The sequence below is a fragment of the Haemorhous mexicanus genome, chromosome 5 (genome assembly GCF_027477595.1).
Source record: "Haemorhous mexicanus isolate bHaeMex1 chromosome 5, bHaeMex1.pri, whole genome shotgun sequence".
NCBI lineage: Eukaryota > Metazoa > Chordata > Aves > Passeriformes > Fringillidae > Haemorhous > Haemorhous mexicanus.
The window spans coordinates 71934020-71945227 of record NC_082345.1 but is presented as its reverse complement, the minus strand read 5'-3'; the positions used below and the strand labels follow the sequence as shown (position 1 = coordinate 71945227).

Genomic DNA, 11208 nt, shown 5'->3' with positions numbered 1-11208 from the left:
TGTAAATTAACTTCTGAGTTGTAACAAATGGTGGAGATACACAACCTGTCTTAGAGTACAATTCAAGGAAGTATCTGTATAAAAATACAACCCGCGAGCATAAAAAAAAATAAATTGGCACCCATTTAGGCTTTCCCTCCAACTGAGGTTTGAATTGGCCTCCAGCAGTGATTGTGCTTTTCTGTATAAATTTGGCACCAGGTGCCAAATGGGTTTGCCATGACTGAACTTGATAAACAGGGAGCTGTTCATCAGAGAGGTGTTTGAACAAGTACTTGCAGCACTGGGCTCCTGCAGCCCCGCCAATCAGAACATCCTCCATCTGCCAGGGAATGCCACTTGCTATCCAAAATTCATGTCCTGAGGAGGAAATGACATGGGTGGAGTGACAGATGGATCTGTAGAATTTAGTTTAGAAGGAATTCTTGTCCATGCATTACTTCCACAGAAGGCAAAGCCCTGGTGGAAAGTGCTTGGATTTATTGCTCCAGAGGAGTTTGGCATGAGCCAGGAGAGAGATCAGGACTTATTCACCTTCTCTTTTCTGTTTCTGTGGTTAAAACACTAACATTTTCGGTATGAAAGCCAAACATTTTTATTTGGAAACATTGAAACATTGCTAAACATTTTGGTCAGAGGTCTGGTCACACATATTTCTGCTGTTCATTACCAGGGTCTCTCCTTGGACTACAGCTCTCTCCGCACAGAAGAGAAACATAATCTCTGGTCCTACTGAAGCATGAGGATTTCAGGAAACTTATGAGAAGTTTGGGTCACAAAGAATGAGGAAATTAAGTGACTATATGGTCATCCCAGGAATGATCTTAGTGTGTTTTTCCAAGTCAAATATTTTGGATCTTGGGCAAAGGGCTATCATTTTCAAAAAATAAATAAATTATTTTTTTGCTACAAATTGGAATCTTCATTCCTGATTCCCCCCATGCTGTTTATGTTGTTGATTTGAAGTATGAAATGCATCCTCTCCTCCTACCATCTCCCTGTGAGGAGTTGGGACCTGTGCCCCCCAGCTCTCTGGGTTTACATGTCCAAAAGAATGATCTGAATTAGGGAACAAATGCCTTGTTCTGAGGTACTGGGAGCTTCAGTACATCTCAGGGGGTCTGCTAAGAAAAAGGAAATTTTTGGGCAGCCATTCAGAGTATCTGATCATACTCTGCCCTTCCCAACCAGAGCTAAGCCTCAGGGAAACTCCAATTTCTTGCCTTATCTCAGTGAAGGATATTCCATCCCAAAATGCTTTCCCAGAGAACCCAAAGAACAGAAAAAGCAGAACAAACCCCTTGAGGTGGCTGGCTGCATCCTCATCCTCCTGGAAAAGCCTCGTCATGCCACAGTTCTCCAGCGCCATCCTCTCCAGCAGCTTGTGGTCCACGTCGTTGCCAATGCCGATGGTGAAGAGGCAGAATTTATCCCTGATGGCCTCCTTGGTGTTGCTGAGGATTTTGGAGGACTGTGTTTCCCCCACAGTCGGCCTCCCATCCGTGAGGAAGATGATCAGGGACACGCTCCTGGCGTTGATGTCGTTCTGAGCGATGTAATCATTCAGCAGCTTTGCCCCAGTCTGCAGAGCCCCGTTGATATTAGTCCCTGGGAAGGTTCCAGAATGATTAGAGGTCAATTCTCCTTCTAAGAGTGGTGTGGATAATTTCCCTGAGCTCCCTTCAGTGAGGTGACAGCTTCTCTGGACATCAGGATGTCCCCTTTTCTCCACATGAAGTTGCTCTAGCCCTTGAATTCAGTTCAGCTCTGTTACTCAGAACAAGTTTGGCACAGCTGTTTATGGTCTTATGAATTGAGTTATGAATTTCAGTTTGTCATGTGGAATTGCTGTTGAATGTCTCAATGTACAACAATCAGCCTGGTAAACAGTCACACTGCGTCTGGCTGGTACAAACAAAAATTGTTAAATTTAATTATGGCACTCTCCCAGATGATATCTGGACTAGGAAATGTTCTGCTCATTTTTTTTTTTTTCTGAAGGGAACAACACTTGGAGTCAGGAAAAAAGCCTTCAAATGGGAAAACAAGTGGATGGGCTCCTTCTTCACACCCCAGGGGATACAAAGTTTAAAGGGAAGAGCTTGGTTAGCTGAGGAGTGTTTGCACAAAACAACTGGGTAGTGAAGAATAAAACTGCCTGAAGTGGGGTGGGAGGGAGAAAACAAAGTAAATGAGAGATCAGATGTATTAGAATAGACATGAAAAGGATACAAGCCCACTGTGTGTTAAAAAAAAAAAAAAAAGAAAACAGGAAAATGAGTACAAGTATTCCCTTTCTCCATGTATTTCTAGTTAAAGCACAGAGGGATTGGCTGTGGCACCTTTGCAAAATCAGCACATTGGGGTTAAAAACAGCTCTTAGGAAACAAAGCAGGTGAAAAGGGTAAAGAGCCATACACAGCTGACTCTGGGGGGGTCTGGAAAGGGAGATCTAGGAAGGTTATCAACAGGATGTGACAGAAAGTCAGCACAAACCTAGAAACTCAGTGTGCACAGCTCCAGTGACTGCAGCAAGACAAGGAACAGGAGAGCAGCAAAGACTTCTGAAAAGTCCTCAAAATCCTGGTTCTGTCTTCTCCACAATCCAGGCAGATCCAAAATTTCAGAAAGAACTTTTTCCCCAAAACCAGAGGAAAACCATGTCTCATAGCAGAGTGTGTAATTTTATACTCAGTTGTATCATAGAACCAGCAAGCACTGACAACTGCCTTTTGCCACATGCTCAGGTATTTAGCAGCAGGGTTTTTCTCCCATTTCTTTGGTGTGTAAGTACAACACAGGGGTGTAACCACACCATGTTATTTGTGTGTGTTCATGTTCAGTGGAAGATCCTCAAGGAATAGCACCTTTATAGGGAAAACACAGATTTAGCCAAACCTGGAAAAAGCCTGAAGTACCTGTGGTGGAGGATCACTGTGGAGAATAATTTCCTTTTACTTTTATTCTCTGGCAGGTTCATGGGCAAACCCAGCTGGTTCCTGCACAGCTCTCTTGGCACTTCAGGAATAAAAGGCTTTGTTCTCTGAGTTTTGTCCCACTATTGGTAATTGTTTAACTGGGCAGGTCCCTTCACCACTTCCTAAGCAATTCCTCTCACAGCACAAACAGCACAACGAGCCATCCTGTTTGCTGTGCTTTTCCATCAGAGGGTTTCCTCTGCTAGGAGTGGTCCCTGCTCAGGGGCAGCCATGGGAAGGCCCTCCCTGACCTTCAGCCAGCTGTGACCACTTCCATGGGGAAGGGTTTGAATAGGTCCTTTTGCAGCTCTCTGGGCACAGCTGCTGGAATATGTTTGATTGCAAACCTCACTGTAGTTGGAGATTTTTTTATACTACTGTCCACAGCCTCACAGGAGACCTATGAATCAAATTAAAACTCACACCTGCACTCTGCCACTGTTCTGGGGTTTTCTCTGCCTGCTTCCCTCCAGGCAACAAGGCAGAAGCAAAAAGAGCTGAGAAATTCTTAAAATATCATTTTGGCTGTTCCTTGGTAGAGACAAGAGGACAGTACTAGGTGAGAAACTAACTCCTGGAGAAGGCAATCCCACATCCCACAGCGTGTGCTCCATCCCTGGGGTTTCCAGCCCAGACCAAATCATGAGTCTGCTTTCACAGAGCTTTTCAGAAACTACACAATACTGGCACAGTGTATCCTTTGCCAGGGTATGTTTTCATCTGTGTCCTCAAGAAATAACCTTGGAAGCTTTCCCATTCTGAGGGTGCCACCAGATAAGCAGGAGAATGGAATCAAATTGGGTTTAATAAGTGTATGGAATCACAGATTAATTTTGGTTGGAAGGAACATTAAAAGTCCATCTTGTCCAAACCCCCTGCAATGGGCAGGCTCTGAGGAAACCTTCCCACCATGTGTATCAATAAAGAACACATAACCCTGAATGGAGATGTAGGGACCCCCTTGTCCCATGACCTAAATCCCAATGTCTTTTTATCCCATGTGCTCCAGGACCACATTCCCCACTCTTTGTTCTGTTGTAGTAAATTGGATAGCACAATTAATGCCATCTGTATCTCTGATCATACCTCCAGTGGGTGACATGTTATGGATGTACTTTTTGGCATCCCTGATGTTATTTGGAGTAACTGGCACCAGCCTGTCCTGCTGCCAGACCTTGATTCGGTTGGAAAAGCCAATGATATTGAAGTGGTCTTCAGGCCTTAGGTCCTGGAGGATTGTGAAGAGAGCTTCTTTGGTCTAGAAAGAGAAAAGAGAGCAGCTATTGGTTTCTCTGGGTGTGGATTGAAGGCAGTTGAGATAGCAGTTCATGTTCAGACTCAGGTGTTTATTATTTCTTACCAGTAAAACAGTCTCACTACTGGGAGTTCAGCAGTTTTTCTTTAGAAGGCACAAAATGGCCAACAATCTCTTGTTTCAAGGTCCTTTAAGACTGAACTATCCAATTAAGAACTGACACCTGGATTATTTTCCCTTTTAACCCAATAACTGTTCCCACAGAGCCCACAATGGGGACTTTTCTGCCCAATTACAAAATGCCACCCAAACCCATGGAGAAGGAGGAAGAAGAAGGTGAAGAAGAAACCTAGGACGACACCCTGTGCCCTCCATCTTGCTTCCATCCACAACACACTAAAAATCCCAAACTCTCAATTTCCCACCTAAGTGACACACCTACACTGCTCTCTATAATCTCTTTCACACTTTTGTGGATTCCAGTCCATCCTGAAGTCTGGGAAACTTTCTCCATGGATGAGGGTCAAAGTCAGTGCTCCCCTGGGGGTCAGGGCACCCCAGAGAGACAGAGAAATATTCCCTGTGGTGACCTGGGTTTCCACAAGCAGCAGACAGAGCTGTCAGTGTTTTAGTGGCTGAGAATTTAGTTTTAAGATGTTTACTGATCTTTTAGATATTTCTACACTGCCAGTTTGGCTGATGAAGAAAATAGGGATGTCCTTCCTTATCTCAAAGCCTGATCTCTATGGTACCAGGGGATGGGCAAATATGAGATGACAAACAACTCTTGCCCAAAAAGTCTTGTGAGGCACATCTAGACCTAACTAAGCTTAAAAATCTGGCTCCACAATTGGGATCAAAGCTCCCAGTGACTGGGAGAACCATGTTCTGAATTAAGGAATAGTGAATAATAATGACTAATAACAAACTTAGAGTATGTCTGACACCCTCTAGATTGGCAGTAAGGTGCAAGTGGCATATATTTAAAACAGGTTACTTATAAGTTAAAAAAACAGTAAACATGTCAAAGGATGCACATTCTCTGTTCATAATTAGGATATTATTTGCTACATGTACACTCTAATGAGTACTTTCAGCAATTAATAAATGTTTAGGTTAACATATTCAATTAACTAGATATAACTAGTCATTGCAGACTCTACCTGCCAGGCAGTTTTGTCCCAGGCATATTATTTTTAATCAATATGCCAACTCTTCATCATCCTATATAAACACAGGCAACAGAGTGAGGAAAGCTGGTCACAAGATGAGTTCTTAACAAAGGAGGTTACAGATCCTGGGTTCTGGGAAAGCCAGACCACTGAGGAAAAGGCAAGAGGAAGACTGCAGAGGAGTCCAGCTTGGATTTAGCAGCCATGCAGCTGTGTTCACATGGAGACAGACTTCAGCTGAGTCAGACTCAGAGAAGTTGCCCAAAAGCAGCCTCTGTCCATGCAAACATACCCTATATTTGGATGTAAAACACATGGGAGGAATATGAGGCAATATCTAGGCAGAGCAATCAGCAGATTCTCAGCTCAGCCCTTTCTTGGCCTCCATTAAGCCTTCAAATTCCAAGGAAAGCTATGCAAGAAATTATACTGTGGGCTCACCAGCATTTAAAGGTTCCTCTCATGCCTATCAGGAAAATATGTGAAGGGCTTGTCCAGAAGAAATGTAGCAGTGCTGGAAACCACAAAATCCTAGGCCTGATGTTGCTGTGTAAAGACAGTTTGGAAAAGGGCTCAAAGGACTGATCAAGCTGTGTCATCAACATCCCCCTGGATTCTGCATGGCAGATGATGATGCAATGATGCAAACAAATCTAATCCTCACAGCTGGTGCCTTGGCTCCCAGTCCACCTGAAATTAAGGGGAATATTTCCCATAGCTTCAAACATTCTGGAGCCAGGTCTGGAGGCTCTCCCTGCCTGTTTCTGTTCTCTGTACAAATAATTTTCCTCTGCAGGGATCTCAGGCTTAATCCCTCCACTTGCTTAGCTGGAACATTCCCCCACGTCCCACCACTGTTTCACAGACAAGAATATTAAAGCAAATGCTGGTGGAAGAGATTCTTTCAAAGAGAAGGGGAGATTCCCATCAGGTTCACGTGATGATGTGCACCAAACAACCCTGCACAAAGGTGAATTCCTGCCCCAAACACAGAGGCTGCCTCCAGTCTAACAGTCCACAGAAAATGGAAAAGTTGGGTGGAATAATCAGCTATTTGACAAAGAAGGAAAGGTTTTATTCTCTCTCATCTGCTCTTTTACAACACCCTTTGTATTGTAAAAACTCTTCAGATAATGCATGGCATCACCCTTCAGAGACACCCTCCATCAACATCCCATTCTACAGAGAGGAAAACCAGGCTACTTTTGTAATTATGTCAAGGTCAGAAAGTGGGAGGTTCCCAAAACCTGGGGTTCCCAGCCCTCAGTTCAGTCAGCCAAACCATCCCACACGTGCACAGGCAGCAATCACACAGCGGAGAAAAGGACTCTTGCATTTATTCCATAATAACAAGGTTGGCCTGAGTATCTGTCCCTCAAAAAATGGATCAAAGTAAGCAGAAAGTGAAAATGGAGAACCTTCTATCCTGTGTGTGAGCAGGCCTCAGTGCCAAGCTCTGCTGAGGGAAATCTGGGCAGGGTGTTAAAGCAAAGAGCAGTGAGACCACAACAACTCCCTACATACACATCCTCCCTCCTCTCCACAAGGAGAGGAACAGAGGTTCCTAGAGGCAGTCATTTAAAAAAAAAACTCCCCAAATCTCATTATCTATATTACAGCTCTGATTATAATTAACACTACTTGACCTCTCCCATTACAAAACCCCTCTTCAGTTTTTTTTGGTTTTTTTCCCCCCAATTCTGTGAAACTGCACTTTTCTCAGAGGGATTTATTGGGCCCAAATAAGCTCTGCTGTTTCTGAGAACAAGGCAAGAGGAGAAATAATCTTGCATTGGCCTACTTGCAGAGAGGCTGCATCTCACTTCCCTTGTGCTCACAAATTCCTTTTGACATTCTTGCCTGTGTTCAGCCAAAAGAAAAGGAAAGGAAAAAATAAAGCAACACGGAGCAGAAGTAGCTTGGTGTACACAGCATCCAAGCTAGAATTGCAGGGAGGATCAGGAGGGAACTGAAACACACATTCCCAGGAAACCCAGCCCTTCCCCACACCCTCTTACAGGGGCCAAATGTGGGGCTGGGACCATCTCTCTCTCTCCTTCTTTCATTTCCTCTTTGCTTTTTGTCTCATTTTCCTCACTCCATGGAGTTTGAGTCAATTTTTCCCAGGAAAAAACTTCTGCCATATTTTCATGGACATGCACTGACAGCCTGGATTCTGGCATATGTATCCTGTGCTTGCCTCTGCAGCTTAAATGAAAACCCTTTGAATTTATGTGGCATGCACACAAACATATGTACAAGTGTGCGTGTGTGCACATGGTTTTGCTCCAAAGCAAACAGAGTGAGGGAGGCCATATGGTTCATTCTCCCGCAGCTTTTACTCCATCCTCAGCAAAAAAATAAAGGGTGGGATTCAGCTTTGCCAACTCACTCATCAGAAAGCTGGGCATCACATCTAATCCTGCTCGAGGCAGGGGAAGCCACCTCCAGGGAATAATCCATCCCATCTGTTTTGGACAGGTTTTAGGGTGGGCTAAGTCACTGGAAGTGCCTGACTCCAGGCATTGCCTTCCAGCAGAGAAGGTGGGACTCACCTCAAAAACTAATCCTGCCCCATCCTGAGCAGTCTGATTCTTGCTGGAGCCAAAAGGAGCTGAACTGTCTCTCCACCTCTCCCAGAGTGCTCTGAATCCCCTGTCTCTTCCTATTCCCATCTCTCTTCCCAGCTCCTAAGGACTCCCAGGTGTGTCCTAAAGACCACACTGCTCATGGGGTGGAGCAATGTGGTTTGATATCTACCAGCCTTCCTCACCCTCTAATGGTTCATGAGAGAGGTGTGACTTCCCCCAGAGTGCTGGATAAGATTCAGCAGCTGGCAGCTTTTAATAAGGAGAATATCTTGGTAAAAGGGCACTGCTGGAAATCCTGAAGGACTCAGGATTTGAAGGGCAGCTGGTGCCCAGCCCTCTCCTCCCATCTCCACCAGAGCCCAGGTAAGGCTTTGCAAAGCTCTTCTGGCTGCAGCTTCAGCTGGGATACAGCAGCAGATTTCTGCTCCTGTCCTTTGTCCTTGCAAGGCCACTGCTGGAACTTCTCCTGGCTCCAAGGAGCCAAGGGCTGTGGCTGCCATCAGATTCCCAAACTGCTCTGCTGCCAATGGCAGTTCCATTCCCACTTGGCCCCACTGAGTCATTCCACTGAAACTCCTACCAAAGAGGCAGAAAATAAACCCTTTCTACCCTGCTGAGGGCCTGGTTGTTCTTCCATGGTTGTCCACATGACACTGGTTCATTTTGGAGATAAACTGGACCCACTTACACTGAAGAAAAATGGTTTGGAGGTCCAGTGCCTCTGTGCCAGGTGCTGCAAGGTGAAATACTTTTCCCAACATGTTTGCCTGGGGAGATGCATTTGGAGCAAGGATTAAAGCAGAGGACGGCAGGAAGTAACAATACAGAACAGCTGAATAAAAACCCTTTTTTACCATTTGGGAATGGTTTGTACATGTTAGAGTCAGGTTTTAAATGAGTATTTTAAAAGAGGATAATTTGGTGGGGAGAGATTCCTCCATTTCCCTCAAATTAGCATGGATAAAATTGAGGTGAGAGGTGGAGATGGAATTGCCACTGCATTTGAGATGAGGAATTGTGCTGGTGAATGAGCTGCCAACACAGCTGGAACCTTGGGACTGAACCAGCCACCTCCAGGGCTATGAAATGTCACCCCAAACCTGGAGCAGTACAGCCCTGGTCTACACCTGGGGACAGGTGATGTGACCATGACTGCCTGGGAGTGACCACAGTTCATGTCTGTGCTTTGTGAATGATGAGAGAGGAGAGAAGAGGAGCTCACACTGCCTAAATTATTGAAGTGCACACAATGTCTGCTCAAGCCTACAAGGACAGAGACAAGCCAGCTCCCAGCCACCACCCTGACCTTCCTTGTCACCTCTGCACTGACACCTGGACATGCAATATTGTATTTGTGGGGTGCCCCAATGAAGGAAGGAATGATGAATCTGACTCCATGCTCCCAGAAGGCTAATTTATTATTTTATGGGACTATATTATATTAAAGAATACTATACTAAACTATACTAAAGAATACAGAAAGGATACTTACAGAAGGCTAAAAAGATAATAATGAAAACTCCTGACTCTCTCCAGAGCCCTGACACAGCTTGGCCCTGATTGGCCATTGAGTGAAAACAACTCCCAGCAGAATCCAGTGAAACAATCACCTGTGGGTAAACAATCTCCAACCACATTCCACATGAGCACAACACAGGAGAGGCAAATGAGACAAGAATTGTTTTCCTTTTTCTCTGAGGCTTCTCAGCTTCCCAGGAGAAAAATCCTGGGCGAAGGGATTTTTCAGAGAAAGTGAATGCCACATCACAACACAGCTGCTGCCTGCCTGGTTCTTGCCTTGCTGCAGGCCCTGCATCACAGCCAAGGTGATTCAGAGCTGTACCAGCTCCAGCAGGAAGAGCAGAACTCCCTCAGCTACACTCGAGTTTGGCTGTGATTTGTCACCCTTGTAGCCAGCCCTTGGAGTTAGCTCTGACAGACCTCATCTTGCTTAAACACTGGTGGAGCAAAGCATGGGATGATAGACACTCTTATGAGAAAGCTGAGAGCCTTCAGCCTTTTTTTGGGTCAGAGATCTGCCTCAGAGACATCTGGGATGATGTCAGACCATCTGGGCACCTCTGAGGAGGAATCTGACATTTCTTTCACAGTCCCTTGTTTGTCTGGGGAGCAGGGTGAGGGTGAAGCCTGGCTACCCTGAGAGCTGTGCAGCTCACAGGGACACAATATGTGGTTGTTAGGAGCTGTGGCACTGCCAGACATTGGTCCTGCTGACCAGCAAGGGGAGAATTCAAGCACCTCATTAAAATGCATATCCCAAGCCCACGTATTCACACTTTCCATTGCCTTTGGAGCACTTCTAAGGGTTTCATCCAGCCACCCTCGCAGCAGCTGGGCAGCAGGACTTCATCACCAGTGACACAGCCTCTCCCAGCTCAGCCAGAACCAGGGAACTGCCTGGGCTCAGGATCAGCCAGGGGGGAAAGCATTCCCAACCACAGCCTTTGGAAAACAGGACCCACTGACAGGAGGAGATGCACAAGAACAGCCTGCAGACAGCATACCTGGGGCCATCCTTGTGCTAAACGATCTCACAACTAAAGACAAAATTTAAGCACCCTTTGTCCTTCCAGATCCCTTGTGAGAAAGCAAATTTGACAAGAAAGGAGCTAAGGCACAAGATGTAAGCTCAGAGGGAATTAGGAAGCCAAAGCTCTGTCCAGGAATGAGTCTGAGAGTGCAGCAGTGCAGAGAAGGGCTCAGAAATGAGATCTCCTACAGCAAAAAGGAGAAAAGTACAAGTGAATATTTTGCTTGGCAAAAGATTGCAAGGAGATATAGGGAGAAAAATCAAAAGAGCTCCTTCTTCCCCTTAAATATCCTCTGTGCTTTGGTTCTTCTCTTTCCCTTTCCAAACATGCAGAGGCAGCTGATAAAAAGGTCCAGAGCTGTGGTTTTCAAGCAGCAACAACCAAAGCTCATCAATGTCCCCATGGTCTGTCAGAAGGATTAATTAGTACTGTGACTTAAGGAAAGGCTGGCATCAAAGTCACACCTGAAATGGTGCAAACATGGCCAGCCAAGGTGCTGCCCTTGGTTTGGTTTGGGTCCAGAGCCAAGGGGAATGCAGTGGGAGCACCACTGCCACATTGCAGGGAGCAGCTGAGGCACAGGGAGAGCAAAGGTTTGGGCAGTGTTGTTGCTGCTGAGGTTGGAAGCCACACCACGTGAGGTTTGCTTTCCTCTGTGTC

The 11208-nt window shown here is 45.5% G+C and overlaps 1 protein-coding gene across 1 annotated transcript in view; it reads right to left on the bottom strand.

The window, feature by feature from the left end:
- The window catches only part of ITIH5 (inter-alpha-trypsin inhibitor heavy chain 5), a 47817-nt gene that overhangs the window by 8878 nt on the left and 27731 nt on the right, over positions 1 to 11208 (bottom strand). The window contains exons 8-9 of the mRNA XM_059847542.1: positions 4065 to 4236; positions 1299 to 1608 (exon numbers count right to left, since the gene is read on the bottom strand). Coding sequence (XP_059703525.1) covers positions 1299 to 1608; positions 4065 to 4236 — 482 coding nt within the window. The remainder of the gene's footprint in view (positions 1 to 1298; positions 1609 to 4064; positions 4237 to 11208) is intronic.